The sequence below is a fragment of the Stegodyphus dumicola genome, chromosome 9, assembly GCF_044657685.1.
Source record: "Stegodyphus dumicola isolate Sdum_Otavi_A_Nest chromosome 9, ASM4465768v1".
NCBI classification, from domain to species: Eukaryota; Metazoa; Arthropoda; class Arachnida; order Araneae; family Eresidae; genus Stegodyphus; species Stegodyphus dumicola.
In genome coordinates, this window is record NC_140776.1 from 13,247,287 (window position 1) to 13,266,071 (window position 18,785).

The window sequence follows — 18,785 nt, forward strand, 5'->3', positions numbered from 1 at the left end:
AGTTTCTTTACTCTTATATGTTTGTAAATTGTATATTTTTTGTTTAAAAATGATTGAATTATGTTCTTTTTATCTTCCGGTTAAGGTTTTTGTGCGTTTAGTAAATCTGTATGCAATATTTTTAGAATTATCAACAATTTTAAAGTTGTTTAAGTGCCGCTAAGACTTTTATTTTTAATGGCGGCCATTGATTGTTTACATTTGAAACAGCAGACCAGTGGCTTTGTTGCCAATCTAGAAAAAGTAAGCTTTGCAATAACAAAGATAACGCCTTCTTTTATTATTGCGAGTTAAATCATGTTTAATCCATTCTGGATTTTATTCGAAGAAATAAGTGTTTAAGATTTACTTCATAATTTTGAATACAGACATCTTAAGTTTTAATGTATTTTTGCCTTCTCGCGAAGTGAGAACTGAATTAATTGACTGAGAAATACTCAATCGTCTGTGAAAAACTGTTTCTTTTTTTGTTTTGTTTGCTTAATTTCTTTTATACATCATTCTAGCTTTATTATAGCATTTGAATAGAACATGTGGCAACGATTAGATAATTCTATTCTTTAAATGATATAAATTTTGTGCATTCTGAGTTATAATATGAACGAAACTTAATACTGTTAAGTGAATCTAGCGCCAGAGTGTCGCTATGGTAAACAAAGAGTGAATTTTAAAGAATGCATTTATTCTATTGTGGTTTAAGCGCTGTCGGCGAAGTAGATTTAATTCAATCCAATAAGTTTAAATGAAATGCAAGAAAAAATGCGTCTAATTTAATATTCCGTACAAGGAAGTCATGAGGTGTGCACATCAGATTTTTTCATTTAGTTTTAACCGTATGTTAGGATGCACTTTCAATTTTGTTTGGTTTTCTATGAAACTATTCACGTTGACTTCACTCATGATATAATCTGCAGCAATTTTACGCTAAGATCACGAAGATTTACAAAAAAAAAAAAAAAAAAAAAATTAAAAAATTAACCCTCACATCGGTATTTAGAGTTGGAAAAATTGAATTTCATTTTTTACATTTCGAACTCAGTATTAGTTTGAGGTATCATAAACGTAGCCTTATTTATTTTAAATATTATTCCTTCGATATGTCCAAGACTGCGTTATAACAATTTTCCCAAAATATAAGCGACTATAAAAAAATACCAAGATATACACACCTTCCAAAATCCTGGTTCTTGGCTTGCGGTTTGATTTCATAGAACTGGTACTTGTATTCATCTAACCAGGCTTCTGCAATTCTTCGAGAATTTCTTAAATATGTAGATAAACTTCCATTGGGAGGGAAAGAATATGGGTGTCTTTTACGAAAGATATGACCTACCCTCGAGCAAGGAACTGTGAGAACTTCTCCGCCGCACAGCCAGGCTTTGATGGACATCTCTGTGTGTAGGGGATAGATAGAAAGGCACATATAAGCATGAGGAAATTTATTGTCGTTTTCTTTCATGATACAATTTTTAAAATAAAAAATACAATACTTTGGCGGTAAAATAGTTTGTATGTTGTTCAAAACCTGGGAACTTGCTCTAAAATTATAATTTCTGCATTTTCATGACCCAACAAACATATAATGTGGCTTAAAACTTAAATTCAAATAAAACTAAAGTAATTTTGTAAAATAGTATGACGTCAATAGGCAAAAGTTGCTGCTTATAGGAGGTAAAAATATGTACCGTATATTTCGGCGTATAACACACTTTTAATACAAATAATAGGACCGAAATTTAGCTGTGCCTGTTATATGCGGCGGATATAAAAATGATGGCTTAAAAAACAAGGAAAAATTTTGATTTTTACATACACCAAAATGCTGCTTATTTAAAAGAAATGGCATACTTTATGAAACTAAAAATTTCCATTATCGGATAACATGAAAAGTTCGTCACGTTCGTCTTCCGTTATATCTTCAGGCGTATCATCGAATTTTGTTTTATCTTCACCATCATTGTTACTCTGATCCATAAATAAACAAGCATCATCCGTTCCATCTTTCGCCGACGCCAAACACACTTGCTGCAGCACGATATCCATTATTTTAGCAAAATAATGGCTTTGTATCTGAAACCAGCAATGTGTTTGTTTCTTTTTAAAGCCATACTTACTAATAAAAGGAGCAGTAGATCAACTATATTTCAAGTAAAGCAACTTCGGTTTACTTCCGATTTTTCGCTTCAAAATCACAGCTTCAAATGACTACAGAAAAAGAAAGTTCTAACTCCTAATTCCACTCATTTATTCAGGTTGAACCATGCTCTACAATAGCATTATTTTGGACACCTGCATTGAATACAATCCACCGTGTTTTTCGGAATAGTTACTCACTCAAACATTTAACCCACACCCCTTAAAATTTATCAGTGCGGTTTACCATTTTTCGAAAGTGAATAAATGTTCGAATTAAGAAAGATACATTGCACGTGTATCTTTGGGGTTTCTTCGTGATGAACGGGTGCGCGTTATACGACGAATATACCTAAAAATTAAAAAAATGCAGCCAGAAATTATAGACGCGCATTATACGCCGGTATAAAAATAATTGGAAATTATATTACAACATGTTGTTGTTGTTACTTGTGCTCACTTGTGTAACGTAGTCAACCCAAGCCTACGAAATTCCTCGTGGCAAGAAGCGCAAGATTACGCCTGTCGTTGGCAACAGCCTTGAGCACCTTAACAGGTGACAGTACGATTTAGTTCAATTCCGCTCTCAATTTTGATCGAGAGTACTCCGGGGGGGGTACGGAGTCCGAAGGTCTCCCACCCCTCTCTCCTTCCACCAAACCACGCGAGAGGACTTTCGGCTCGCCGCATATTTAGAGTGCTGCCATGCCACACAGACACTATACATTTACAAACATTTACGCCTTCTCCGAGATTCGAACCCGAGCTTTTGGCACGGCAGTCAGCGACGCTAACCACTATACCGGTTGGGCGGCATGTTACAGCCTTATAAAACTAAATTATGTAAGGATGCCTTTTGAAGATACATAGGATTATTAAGTATAATAAAGATTTAAGAGCATAATGCTCCTGAATGCTCTCGTGATGTAATTCTGAATGCTGTCGCGATGCTCCTGAATGCTCTCGTGATGTAAATGATTGACACATTTTCTGCTTCGAGAAAAAACTGTTAATTTCTGTTTCCCTACCCGGATAGTGGTTAGCGCTCTGACTACCGTACAGAAAGGCCCGGGTTCGAATTCCGACATGGATGTTTGTAAATGTGTAGTGTCTATGCGACCTTGGGGGCACTTTAAATATGCGGTCAGCTGAAAGTCCTCTCGATAGATTGGTGGTGGGAGAAGAGGGGTTTGAGACCACCAAACCCATCCCCCCGATGCTGTCATATACAGCCTCTCGCTGTCCTAATCCGACATACGCCTCCTCGTGGCCCCGCTGATTTTCGCTATTTTGGAAAACTTGCCATTGCTTAATTTTTTTATTAACATTAGTCTTATCGTAGTTACAAGAATTTTAGTTTATGTCCTCAAATCAGAAAATCAATTTAAAATTATTTACACTATGCCGACCTTAATCTTAATAAATTATTGTTTATTATTCCACTTATTGATTAGTCTCTGTTCGAACAATGAATTCAAAAGTTACTTTTGAGTGACTGATATTTGCTATTCATTTTAAAAACATTTAGTGCCGGACAACCGGGGTAGTGGTACGTGAACCTGACTTCTGTACGGAAAGGCCCGGGCTCGAATCCCGGAGAAGGCATGGATGTTTGTAAATATATATTCTCTGTGCGGCATGTGGGCACTCTATATGCACGGCGATCCTTAAGTTCTCTCGAGAGGTTGCTGGTAGAGGAAGAGAGGGCGGAACTGAGTCTAAGTTTGGGTTGTCACCTATATGGTGCTAAAGGCTCTTGCCAACGTTCAGCGCATTTGACACCTTGTTACGATGAATGGCGTAAGCTTGTGCTGTGTCAGACACAGGGTCGTAGCTAAGGTTTTCAGCTCCCGGAGGCACAGCTGAAGATTTCGCGCCACTTTCCTGTTTGCCAAGAATGGAAAAGATTTAATTCTAAAATTCCATATCATCAGTTTGGCGTACCCTAGATGATGTGCCCGGGGACAGATGTCCCCTCTAGACACGTCCTTGGTCAGGCAAGTGAGATTGGTAACAACAACAACAAAACAATTGGTGATATTCCCCGAAACGATTTCTTGGTCATTAGTACCTATATTCTCTGCTCCCCAGATTGCCATTCCTTTGTCCAGTCCTCCAAGTTCATAGAACCAGGTTCTTCGAATTAAGAATAAACCACCAGGTATTACAGGCGATCTGCAAATAAAAACATGTATACAAATGACTGATTATGTCAACAGAGAAATCAATACAAGTTGCAAATACAAATTTAGATTTTAGGCTTGAAGAAACAACCATTTAAAATAAATTTTAATCATAATCAAATAAATTCTTTTGCCTTTCGCAACGAACAATACTTTAAAATTTTCTTGTTGGTGAGGTATTTTTCTGACAATAGATGCAAGATAAACACGCACACTTAAAAATCAATGAAATTTAGGTGGTTTATTTCTACAAAAAGTACATTCAGTGTATTTCAATGCACAGTATTTTCTCAGTCAGAAGCAAAAATATTTTGAGCAATCGTATTTACTCGATCAAAAGAATGGGATGGAAACTGCTACTAACTTTTAATATATCTTTTTTTTTTTTTTTTTCGCCATCGACAGAACAGCTGGCCTACTGGGTTAGGTGCTCTTTAGCCTGTTCGATTCTGTCGGTGGAATTTAAAAAAAAAAAAAAAAAAAAAAAAAAAAAAAAAAAAAGTGCTTATCACTATTCATGTCCCTGGGAACTGATTACATATAGTTTAGGGCTGTGCCCACCGGGGATTGGCCACGCTAAACGAGGAGCCTTGAAAGCAAGATCAGAAGATGGAAAGAAGGTGCATGGTGGGGACTGCTGAGACTAAGGGAAACACTCTTCACTATTATGGTACATATTAGGCATACAGATGTATTAAGGACATGGTATAGACACAGGTACAGATGTCCACTGCGGAAAAAAAAATGGAACAGTTTCATATCTCCCGTTCTAGTGGGCCAATTAACGAAATTCAAATTCCGTGTTTCATGTCTCGAAAGCGCGACTTAGGATTTATATATATTAGAAGTATGTATAACAGTGTTCTAACATAGGTCTCAAAACATAGGTATACACAAAATCGGACTTTTTCTGAAATGACATGCCAATTTGTTTTCCATATTTCGATTCTACGGCTCAAATGATGCCTAGATATTCAATTTTTGTAAAATTTGGTGCGAAATTTGCAGAGAAATTCAAAAATTTATCTTGGCGCATTTTTTTTTCATTTTGCGCCAAGAATAATTGACTCGGCGAATTTCTTAATTTATAGCAACCTATTTTCCTTTCCTTTTTTTTCATTGTAGACGAGCAGAAAATTCGAATAATACTAACAAAGTGCATAAACCCACATTTGACTTCATTATCGCTTATAACGAATATGCCAAATTTCAAAAAGCGGCTTTTTTTAAATTCTCGTATATCTTAAGAAATTTTGAATAAAAACTCAAATTTTTGCAGGTGTGTCTAGAAATGCATCTTCTTTAAGTTGATGTTAAAAAATTTATGGGTTATAACACAAACATGTTTTTGAAAAATTTATAAAAGTATTTTAAAAAATAAATCATAAAACAATGTGCGAATTATATTTGGATTAAGCCTAAATACCGAATTCTGGAAGAAGGAATCAAGCAAGTTTAATAAAATAAAAGATATTAATAAATATATGTCAAATTCAATTAATATGGAGGATTTAAAATTTTGAGAGCTAATTTTTTAAAAACTACGCGCGCCATTTTTACAAAGATCGGCAGTTTGGTATACTTCGAGTAGTAGAATCGAAATATGGAAAACAAATTGCATGCCATTTCAGAAAAAGTCCGATTTTGTGTCAAAATACTTGTATTAAAACAATGCTTTATATATATATATATCTAATATACATTTTAAGTCGCGCTTTGAGACATGGAAAACGCAAGTTGAACTTTGTCAATCGGGCCAGTAGAACGGGAGATATAGAACCGTCTCCCCTTTTTTTCTTTTTTTGCGCAGCGTACAATGATGCCACTTTTTTTTATTGATGTTTCAGTTCCGGCTCCGTACGATCTAGTCCATCTCTCATCCAGCCTAATGGCTTAAGAAAGCTTCTTCTTTGTTTCGTAACGTTCCATGTAGGTTTGACCAGTATCTTAGAGCCACTTTTGCATATCTAACAACTCTGCTGTTGCAGTTTGAATCATTTGAACAACTAACAGAACATGTATGTCCCACTTAAAGTTAAAAATAACTACTGGGTTAAAAAGGACATGGAATTTCTTGAATGTTAGGAATCATCTTCCAATAGTTGGAAAATCAAGACGCCGCCGTGCTCGTTGTACACAAATGAACATACAGAAAAAGACAAATACGTGTCGCCCAATATGTAATGTTAAGTTATGCAAAGAATAATTTTTACATTGTACCATACGATGTCAATCTATTTCATATAATAAAGTTTTCTAGAATAATAGGTGTGCTTAAAGTAAGTAAATCGCTACGTGTGGGACATAGTTATCCCAGAATAAACTATGGCTGGGACATATGTGTCCCAGCTATAGTTTATAGGCTAGTTTATAGCCATAGTTTATAGCTGGGACATATGTGTCCCAGCCTTTGGCTTGAAACCCGTTGGTTAGAAAACTCCCATATGTTAAATTTATCTTATTTAGACATATTTTGTTCACTTGAATTTCTATTCAAGTAATTCAAGTAACGGCGTAAATTTACTTTTTTAAATTCGCAGTCAAAGGGTTAAGAACGTGAATCCATATGCCATAAGATTGCCATTCAGCCGAAGCACTATTTTTTTCGTCTTAAGCACATGTACGAAGCCTTTGTAAGGAAGGTGCTACGAGACCTGGTGTAAACTGAACGTTGATAGGTGGAATCCATTTATTTTGTGTCGAATTGAGTTAGAAATTCCATTTCACGACCTTAGGCAGCAGTGATAGCAGTATTAAAATTTCAACACATAAAAAATATTATTGAATAAAATGTTTTCTTTAAAAATGAATGTGGAAAAGTAATAGATCGTAATGAATACAATGGGCAACTAAAAAACTGTTGATGCATACAGACAATTTTAAGAAAAGCAAATTTACTATATCAAGAAGCTTTTTAAATTATTTAAAAGCAAAAACATTTGAAGAATGGTCAAGGATAGAAAAATGCTTATATGATATTTACGATTATCACTTTTTCGAATGCAAGATGTATTACTTTTCTAATAATAAATTTGAAATGTTTTAAAAATATTTTTAATTATTATTATTTTTAGTATATAACAATGTAGCCTCATGTATGATAATAATACAGCTATGTATGAATATATATATATATGAATACCTTATATAATAATATAGATCGAATAATGTTATTACACTGGTAAGGGATGTTAATAAATTATTCAGCACGTCTGATAAGTTACTTATCAGAGGAAATGAGCCAGAAATGAAACAATAATTATCATTAATAAAAAATAAATGAAATTTAAATTCGAACTTACTGCTACTGCGCATGGCAATAACAATTAGATAACTGTCATTGCTTTTGGTGAAATTATCTGGTTGTAACGAAAGTTTTCCACGAAAAACGTTCTTAGTAAAGTTAGAAAAAAATTTTGAAAGCAGTATCTCTAGTGCGAGTAGTAAACACCACTAAAATCTATGTTTTTCGGCCGACGTTTTAGATCAACCTCATTTTGGACGTTCTGTGCAAAATGGCAGATAGCACCAGCAAGATAAAACTGCAGGTGGGAGAAGAGGTAGAAGTCCGAAGGAGCGATGTCAGGGCTATATGGTGGGTGTGGCAAAAGATCCCATCATTCGAGTCCGTATAGAGTCCAGTCGGTGAATGCCTACACATGTGGCCTTGCACTATATTGACTGAACATTACCTTTCTGCGCCGGAACTCAGTTCGAAATTTTTCCTTGATAGCAGCGTCAATACAAGCTAGCATCTCGCTGTACACCTTACTGTCGAGAGTTTTACATTTTCCATATATTCTTTGTGGGTAATAAATACCACGGCAATCCCATCAGACACAAACCATGATCTTTTCGTTAGACAAATTGCGCTTCGCGACGCTACCGACGGGCTCACCGGGCGCAGACCAACCCCCTTTCGGTCTGTGTTGTTGAAGGAAATCCATTTTTAATCGCAGGTGACATTAGAATGAATAGAAAATGTTTTACAAAACTTGAAAATGAGAAATAGCCATCAGAAACAAACATTTAAGAGCAAACTACAAATAAATCAATGATGAGTGTATACGAAGCGAGAGTCAAAGGAAACATTTTTTCTTTCATTACATTTAGCCTTGAAAACTCACAATGTGAAACAGGCAAAGAAAAAAAAAATAAAATCCCTTTAAAAAATAAAATAAGTCTGAATACAATTTATCCATATACCAAGTTAAGAACTAATACCGATTTCAATTTGAACTCAAGGCAGAAACAGTTGAGTTTATAAATTAATATATTTCTTAAATCATCTCTCCTGCTTTCAAAGTGTTCAAAAATGCTATCATCGCAAGCTATTCTAAAGAAGAGAACTGTTTCAAAGCAAAGGGCTTCAGTTTCCAATAGTCGGTAGAATTAACCAGGAGAATAGAATTAAGAATATTTCTTCTAGTTAGATTAAATTTAGCGCCACTTTTTTCTCGTGATGATTAATTATTTGATGCTTTGGTCGTGAATGATATTCTTGGGTATTATTCATACGCTTTTTAATTAAGAATTTCACAGTACCATATTGTGATAACAATAAGCATTTTAAATTAAAATTCTGTAAGCGTCAAGCTTGGATTATTTGGAAAGAGAGACAAAAAAGTGTTGCGCACATGTTTCGTTTCCGCTTACATGAATATTTTGGTTGGATCACTTGCCTCCTCATTATCTGTCTTGGATATAAGTTGCCACCGGAAATTCAGGCTCCAGTCAAACCCTATCGGCAGAAATAAACACAATTTAATATCTATTGATCAATTTACAAGAGAAACTATTTGACATACCAAAAGCAGTGGTGAATCAAGTAACTCGATTTATTAAAATAACGATATGACAATGAATGTTTTTAAGATGCTAATAATATAAAAGATATATGTGAGAACTAGTAATTAAAAAAAATCAACATTATACCTAATACATTCTTCATAAATATTAAATGCCTAAATCCTTAATACTAACTTCAAAAATTAATTTCTTTGTACAATTTTTACTTCTTTGTACAAAGTAAAGAAAGCATTGTAATCGCAAAAAATTCCGGGTATCATATTTCAAAGAAAATATCCGTTTCAACTGCTCTCGAAACCATTTGAACGATGTTTTTGAGTGACACCCGTACGTACGGACATAATAAAGGACTGTTTTTGCCAAAAAGGATTATAAAATGGATTTTTAAAACGGATTCAGAAGAGATTTTTCCTTGACGTCTGTACGTAAGTACGTACTTATGTATCTCCTATAACTCAAGCACGAGTGGCCCTAAAGCGTTGAAATTTATTGTATATGGGAGTGGTATAATATGTAATTGTGCACCTCCCTTTTTCGTTGATATTGGCTGCACCAGTCATATGTATATATATATATATATATATGTACATATTCTCACTCTGTCACCTGGCTCGGTGAGCTTAGTTGTTTACTCTTATATGTGTGTAAATTGTGCATTTTTTGCTTCAAAGGTAATTGAATTATGCCTTTAGTTAATCTGCATGCAATAGTTATAGAATTATTTAAGTTTAAAAGTTTATAAGGTAATTTTCCCGCCTTCTTAGCATGCCTTCGTTGTGTAACTTTCAGCGCACTCGGCGAGCATTCTTGAGAGGCCCGAGGTTCGAGTCCCGGCGAGGGCATTGCTCATTTTTCATGTACTCTTACTTCCAAAAGAATCCTAATGTCTCTACAGTGGCGCCCGAACTAAAAAATTGTGGTATTTGGCTATTGGATTCCCTAATTCCCAGTCTTCCCTTAAAAAAGGGAGTATATAAGGTATTTTCTTCCGCATTCTCAGTATGCCTTCGTGGTACAATCGTCAGCACACTCGGCGAGTATTCTAGAGGTCCGTGGTCCGAGTCCCTGCGAGGCCATTGCTCTTCTTTCATCTCTTCTGCTTCAAATGAACCTAATGTCTGTACAAGTTTAAGTGCCAGATTTCAATATTATAGATTTCAAACAGCCATGACTCTTCGGAATATATTTTAGTCCTTCAGGATGCCAGAAGCGTCACTTAATGGCTGGCAACATTAATTCACAACATTTGATATTTATTTATTTATTTATATTTGTATTTTATGCTGTATATTTTTTGTTTCGTTTCTATGTACATAACATAATGTTGTGTGTGTATGGGTTCGTAATAAATTGAAAGCACAAGTCCGATGAAATGTGAATAATATTTATTCTTATCACAACAAATAAAAACAAAATGCTTAAATTTCCTTAGAGATATCGTGCAATATCGCAATATCTCACAGTAGTTATCTTTTAAATGTTCAACAGAACTTAATTCAAAACAGAGAAAGATAATCTGATTTCACCGCGAATTCGTTACAGTAAACAACAACAGTTATCCACATAACAACTGAATTGAGAAATTTTCCTCCAGCTTTTATAAGCTTTTTCAATCAATCACGAGAATATTCTGGTATTTTCTCGATTTTTTCGGAAAGGCAAAAGTGTACAATTACGAAATATCTATTTATTAAATGCGCGTTCTTCTGTATTTTTAATTTTTTGGCGTAGCTTTCTCTTAAAATAAGTCTGGTGGTGCACTGCGCAGGGTTATAAAACAATTTTAATTATTCTACTAAAAATAGCTAAATGAATACAAAATCCGTAACAATAGCTTATGCAGTGTATTTAAATATACTGAATTCAATACTTACCTCCTTTAATTTCCCCTGAAGTTGGCTTATATTCAAAATTGTCTGTATCGATTATATCAGCCACTGGAGTAACCAAAGCTTTCGGATGCTATAGAAAGTATTGAAATGTTAGATTTCTCTATTATTATTGCTTAAGGCATATATCTACATATATAACGTGTAAATAGAAACTCATATCAAGAAGCAAAATATGCAAGTGGCACAAATTTTAATACGATGAAGGGTTAAGTTCGAGAGGGAAATGCAATCCTTTCCGAAGTATGTTAATTTAATTATAAATGTTACAGAGATACCGAGTAAATTAATTTCTATTTTGAATAACATATTTTAATATAAAAGTCAATGCCACATTCATCTAATCAAGCAACAATGACAACAGAAAATTGAAATTTTTAGACTCGTTATCTTTCGATTAAATTCCTCCCTTTTTCAAACTAATAGTTAACAGATTCTTGAAATGCACCACGGTTTAATTTCAACTGTCAGAATTGTGCGTTGAAACAATGCACAACGGCATGCATTGAAAGGAAGAATATTTACATTCCATTTAGCTATACTTAGATTTTTAACACCTAAATCTTAATTAAAATTTTGAATAATGCTATTTAACAGCTCAAGGAAAATTCAAAATTTATAAGTTATAGTTTTGTTTGGGCTATACAAGTGCAAAATTAGTACATTCACGTGAAAAGTTGAAACACTGGATCAGGAGTATGTTTAATGAGGACGAGAACATAGATGTACCGTGAATAAGACTGATATTTTAAAAACGCATATCCGTACGGTGGAACTTCGAATCACGAAAGCCTCTCTTTATGAAGAATTCTGTTCATAAACAAACTGCCTGAATAAAAAAGCGTCTCGGATAACGGAACAGTGTTTCGAGTTAAGAATACTGAAGTCGGCAGCGGTGTCTGCCGAAAACGTTGGGGCAAAAAGATCGCGGACGGAAATGTCGCGGAAAAAACAACGCAAGGAGAAAACACCGTAGTACAAAACATCGTGGAAGAAAACATTGTAGTTCTAAATTATCGTGCTCGAAAATAAAGCGGTCCCAAAACTTCGCAGTTTAAAAACATCGTCTTCAAAAATATCGTGGTAAAAAATAAAGTACCTACAAATCATCGCATAACGATAACATCGCACACATGCGTTTTCAGGTTTTAAAAGTTGTAAACGCATGTTCGTATAAAGGTCGTATAATCGTAGAGCACAAGAAGGAAAGATGGATTCTTTTACTTCTATATTTCATATATTTGATCGAAATAATAAATTTTTGATGAAAAAATATGAATGAAACTTAAGCATTTAAAAATTGAAAATGAGTAGAAAATTAATGCAACTTAAAAAGCTCAATAGCATTCTAAATTTATATAGTTAATTAACAAAGGTCATTAACAAATTAAGTTTTTTTTTATAAAGTTTCACTGATAATTTTTCATAAAAACTATTGTCTAAAAAAAGCTTAGAAAAAGGAAGATAGATAACTGCATGAGGTTACCTCTATAAAAATTACTTAGTTAATGATAAAATTATTTTATTTCACATTTGTTAATCTGATATTGTTTTAATGAAAATTACATATCGTTTTGTTTCCGTTTATTCTTAAAGTGTCGTGAACATTTTCATGTATAGTGTGCAATCAGTTTTTTGGGTGTCGATTTGTTAGTTATGACCAAAGTCAATTACATAATATGTCACTTTGCGATTTGAAAAACGCATGTATGCGATGTTATCGACATGCGATGATTTGTAAGTACTTTATTTTACCACGATATTTTCGAAGATGATGTTTTTAAACTGCGAAGTATTTGAACCGCTTTATTTTCTACCACGATATTTTAGAACTGCGATGTTTTCTCCTTGCGTTGTTTTCGTCTGCGATGTTTTGAGCTGTAACCGTCGGCAGCATGTGATTTTCAAAAGTGTTTTGAGGTATTTCTAGAACTTCTATTTCAGGGATTTCTAGAAATACCATTTTAATGTTTCCCCTACCGCATAGCTCTCATTAACAAATCGTCGCATCATACGAATGCGAGTTCGGCTTTGGTAACCGGTGGCAGGTATGAGTATTCACAGCAGCTCCTTGTGACGGTGTTACATAACCCGAATACGATATCTAAATTCAATATCTTTCCCACAAATACATGTTTTGTATTTTCATTAGCCTAAAGGGCATTAGCCCAGAAGGGCTATTAATTTTGTTTTGGCATTTTGCGTGGAAAAGTCCGTTTCACTATTAAAATTGTTCCCTCCAAATATTATCGTCCTGTGTTATATTTAAAAAAATTAAATAATGAAGAATCTGTATAAATGTACGTATATTTCAAGCATTGTGGAAAAACAACGTTACCTAGAGCTATCCAATTTTGACGTACGTCTAATATAATAACGTCCAAATAACGTACGTCTCCACCCGAATATGGGCATCTGGAAGCCCGAATTTGGAATTTGTTTTATTAATCTATTTCATATTTTGTAAAGTATTTATGAGTTTTTGATTAAGAAACTGAACGATTTCAAAGCGAGCCATGGCCACTCTGTACAGAAAAAAAAAAATTATCTCCAGCGCGCGAAACTATGTATCTGAAATTCTAAAGATATGCTCTTCTTAAATTAGTGTTACGAAATGTCTAGGCGCGGTAAGATAGCTTCCCCGCAAAGTAGTTTTAGGGTTGCCATAAAATGGGAAGGAAAGGCAGATTGCCACATTTCGCGAGGAATCGCCCATTTGGCAACAAAATTGGCGATATGCCATGGACAGATGGAGAACCTTCTGGAACGAATTCTTACCGGTTTAGCCCAGAATGTTCTCGAACACAAGCTGAAAGCTATATATCCTGCTGGTCCGCAGTCAGTGTGTGTGCCTCGTCTGGAGTGCGAGATAGTTAGTCAATATCGAGTTTCATCGTGTGTTTCATCTAGTTTGTCCGTGCGAAGACGATCGAGTTGACAGCCGGCCAGCGAGTGCCGAGTGGGTCGTCGAGTGTATCGAAGAGTATCTTAGTATATCGCGGTTAGTGCATCGTCGAGAAAGCGTCTTGAGCTCCGGGAACGACTGAACCGAAGAGTCGGGAGCTGTGCTCGTGTGCCGTCAAATGCATCCCGAGTTGTAGCGTGGAGAGTCTCGAGAGAACGTGACCAAGCAGAGTCAGGAGCTGTACTCTGGTGCTTTGCAGGAAGCTGTCTCCACCGTCATTGCCTGACAGTGTGAAGGCTGTGTCGCTAATTGTTCTAGCGTGTTTTAGTAGTTGATCGACGACTGTAAAACGTGTTTTGGAGCTGTCCTGACAATACTGACTAACAAAGTGTGTTTCGATACTTCATCAAGTGTCGTCGTTATTCACTCCAAATCTAAGAACCCCGTACGAACGTGAAGAAAGGATATAACGTAACAACTGATGTCAGAAGAGAAAAACGCAACATTATTTTGCGGTGTTGCATTGAACTGATTTTTATGGTGTAAGTGCGAGGAACATGATATTTAATAAATAAAGGTAATACAGAAAACGTTAAAAAAAAGCGCCCCTTTGGACGTAATGTAAAATCTGAAAGCTCTCAGATTATTATTATTATTATTTTTTTAGATTTAACTGATTAAAATTTGGTGGAACCGTTTTTGAAAATGTCGCTTGGCGGAGAAGGTGTTAGAATCTTAATTTACAATATTGGTCATATGGTATTTTTTTAAAATTCCAGGCAGAGTATTATTAATGATAACATAGATATACAGTAATAAATACCTTGGCTACTGTTTGCAGCAAGGGTGTCAACCAACCAATGTTCACTTCGCAATGACTATCTAGGAACATCACGTGACTTCCTGTGGAAATCTGAGCACCGATCATCCGAGATCTTATTAAACCTGTATACAAAATATACTCGTTATATAATATTAGAAAATTGATGTTATGAATAAAAAATTCTAAATAAACAAATAATGAATATTACTAAAACTGTGTACATGAAGAGGGACGTCTAATATTGAAAGATGAAAATTTATGAAAATATTAATTTTTCATTTGTTATTTATTTTTGAGTCTACCCACAATTTAAATCGAGAGATTTAAAAATAAAATAAGCTCATTTTAATCTTTAATTCCTTTTTGAATCATTTTTTCAGAAGTTAAATAATCCTTTATTTAAAATCAAATTCATTCTTAAAATGTGATATTTGTCATTATATTTTTAATATATTTCATTTTTAGACCAAAGGGGCAATTTGCCCGCATGGACATCTGGAAGCTCAAATTTGGAATTTTTTTTATTATCTGTTTCATATTTTATCAAACATTAAATAATTTTTGATTAACAAACTGCACGATTTCGAAGCCAGCAGTGGCAACACTGTACGAAAAAAAAAAAGCATTTTTATCTTCAGTGCGCGAGACTGTGTATCGGAAATTCTAAAAATGTGCTGTTTTAAATATTTTGCGATATTGCCATTGAATTGAATTTTAAGGTTTAAGTGCGAAGAAAACGATATTTAATAAGTAACGGTAACACACAAAACGTTAAAAAACGCCCCTTCGGGCGTAATGTGAAATCTGAAAGCTTTCAGATTTTTTTGTAAAACTGAAATTCTATTTGAATTTTACGTAATATTAAACTTGCATTTGATGCAAACTTTATTATCAAGGAAATGATAACATTTTCACTTAGAGGTGACTTCCCTCAAGTCAATATGCTACGCAGAAAAGTTCCCTTTACAGCAACAGATGCAGAAAACTTCAGCAAGACCGTACATGCACCGCCTAGAATATTTTTTGTGACGTCTTTTAGAAAGTATGTATAACGTCATCTTGACATGTATCCAGGAAAATAAGGCAATACATAAATCAAAGTATAAAGTGCCAAGGTTATTTTGGCATTAAAGTAAAATACGTATCTCTCGGACCAGTTTTGAGAAAGCTGGGCTTTCTTCGTAATACCCCATGCTGGTCAAAGGGTAAAAATATTTTATGTGCAGTTGTTTATACAGGGTGAACTAAAAGTCATTTAACATTTGAGCATTCAATAATTCACTGAATAATGCAAGTGTAGAGGTAAAAATTGACTATAAAACAGCGTTTCACTTTTCAGATTGTTGCCACCAAATATTACAGACTGCATTATATATAAAGAAATTAAATAAGAATCTGCATGAATATATGCATGTTTCTCGTAGTGCGAAAAAAAAACGGTGCCTAGAGATATCCAATTTTGAATAACGTAGTAATCCATTCGAGTATGGGCATCTGGAAATGCAAATTTGGAATTTGTTTAATTATCTATTTCATATTTTGTAAAACTTTAATGAGTTTTTGATTAACAAACTCAACGATTTCAAGACGAGCCGTGGCACCTCTGTACGGAAGAAAAAAAACATTCTTATCTGCAGTGCGTGAGACTGTGCGTCGGAAATTTTAAAGTTATGCTCATTTTAAAATTATTTTGCGATATTGCTGTTGAACTGAATTTTATGGTTTAAGTCTGAAGAAGAAAGGTAACACACAAAACGTTAAAAAAACGCCTTTCTTGGCGTGATATAAAATCGGAAAGCTTTTAGATTTTTTTTTTTTAATTTAATCATTTATTAGTCATTTTATTTATTTACTTATTCTTGTTCGTGTTTCCTGATGGTCTTCCACAGAGCTCCAGCACTTCTGATTTTAGAATTTAAGCCCTGATTATTACAGAATATGACAGATCAACGCCGATCAGCATAACACGGTGATATTTTTCTTCGGTTATCGGAATTTAATTTGCTCTGATATTCGGAAAAAAGTTTGTTCTTATCAAGCTAAAATTTATATAAGATTCGCTTTACCACTGCTGCATATGGTTTACGGCTCTTCCTATCCAATATTATTAGGTTGAAACATAAGTAATGGCCGTTTTTTTAATTTAAAAATTTTTATTTTAACAAAACAAAAAGCAATAAATTAGTCAATAATATCCGAGTTTTTGGACTTTTCCCATAGACCCGAGATGTCGAACTACAGTCATTTGGCTACGACCCGTTCCGTTCGGCTAATTCTGTAGTGGTTTTACGTGCGTCTTCGTGCAGAAGTTAATTCAAACGCTCTTCATCAAACTCATTGGGTCGCCCGGAACCAGAAGAGCCTTCGAGGTCGAAATTTCCATTTTTGAATTTGGCAATCCAATTTCTTGCAGTTCGTTCAGGCACTACACCTTCTCCGTACACTTTACAAATCTCTCGGGCAGCTTTTGAAGCATTGGCGCCTCGATTAAACGCAAAAATAAGGTGTCGAAAATGCTTATTTTTGTCAACTTGACACTCCATTTTAACGATCTGATAACAAGAATTAGCTCGGGAAAAAAAAAAAAAATCAAATACGGCATCAAGTAGAGGGAAAGATTTGCTTTCGAATGACACGAGATATTATGCCATTGCATTTTATTTTTACCGTGTAATTTTAAACACAACATAAACGGCCATTACTTATGTTTCAACCCAATAGAATAGGAAGTTGTGAAAAGGTATCCGGCCGTCTAATACGCACAGAAATCCAGCAACAGTTACTCAGAGACTTAAAAGAATTTAACGGTTAGAGTAGATTTGAAATTCAGACTTCGATAACCATTCCTCTCGTTAATAGGACAATATATGAAAGAAAATGTGCATATGAAATACAAGGAAAATTATATTTGTGAACACTTAAAGAAAGGCAGACAAAATACAGCATTACTTACCCTCTCTTTGCGAATTCCTGTAAAGTGTGACTTTGGGAAAATTGCTAAGCTCAGAGCCATCGCTAGCTTGAAAAAATTAAAAGAGAACATTAGAATGATCACTCTGAAATTACAAAAGCGAGCTGAGTTAGAAAGACGTATTTTTAGATCATGATAAATGAAGCTGACTGGAGAAAGTCATTGCGGTTATTAATTAACTTCCGATTAAACATAACATTCTTAAATGTAACTATCATTGTCTCAATTTACAACTATAGAAGAGATTCTCAAAATAATTCTGGATGTCGACTTCTTTATATAATCCACAACTCCTCATCAAACTAAAAACATCGAACTACCTTAAAAAAATTACTAAAAAGTATAAAGTATGTTCATTTTAAGTGTACTAAAAATGGAAGATAAATTCACATAATTTTCTGCCGAGTTAGAACATTATTTAATGCTTCGTTATAGAAATCATTAACGCTAAAATTTAATTTAGCTCCAGGATTGGATTATTCAGTTATGGCAAAGCACACGACGGCTATCTGCCTAAAGGGAGGGATGCCTTTCGTGGAGGACTTTCTAAGGGAAACTGGCTCGTATACACGTTACACATGGGGAAAACCACGAAAACGCCCATGCAGCCAGCCCGTTCGCGGGATTCGAACCTCAGACCGAACTACCAGTGTTCAGCGTCTTTACCGCTCGGCCTAATTAACTCCAGATACGATGATAATGTTTCAGCTCGTCTGCAATGAAAAAAAGAAAAGGTAAACTAGGTTGCTATAATTTAAGAAGTTCGCCAAGTGAATCATTCTTGGCGCAAACTGAAATAAAATGCGCCAAGTAACATTTTTGAATTTCTCCGTAAATTTCGCATCAAAAACTAATTTAATGTTTAGGCATAATTTGAGTAACTAAAATTTAATGTTTAGGCATAATTTGAGTTGTAGAATCGAAATATGTAAAAAAAGTGGCATGTCGTTTCTGAAAGAGTCCTGTTTTGTGTCAAAATACCTATAACAGAACACTGCTATATATAAATCTAATATATATCCTACGTCGCGTTTCGAGACGGACGTAAAAAACGCAATTTGAATTTCGTCAA

At 34.5% G+C, this 18,785-nt stretch overlaps 1 protein-coding gene across 2 annotated transcripts in view; it reads right to left on the minus strand.

Moving 5' to 3' along the window:
• The window catches only part of LOC118185994 (polypeptide N-acetylgalactosaminyltransferase 16-like), a 104,588-nt gene that overhangs the window by 18,327 nt on the left and 67,476 nt on the right, over positions 1-18,785 (minus strand). For both annotated transcript variants that reach the window (XM_035355974.2, XM_035355973.2), the window contains exons 5-10: positions 17,696-17,761; positions 14,743-14,864; positions 11,000-11,087; positions 8,973-9,057; positions 4,205-4,308; positions 1,170-1,392 (exon numbers count right to left, since the gene is read on the minus strand). In XM_035355974.2, coding sequence (XP_035211865.1) covers positions 1,170-1,392; positions 4,205-4,308; positions 8,973-9,057; positions 11,000-11,087; positions 14,743-14,864; positions 17,696-17,761 — 688 coding nt within the window. The remainder of the gene's footprint in view (positions 1-1,169; positions 1,393-4,204; positions 4,309-8,972; positions 9,058-10,999; positions 11,088-14,742; positions 14,865-17,695; positions 17,762-18,785) is intronic.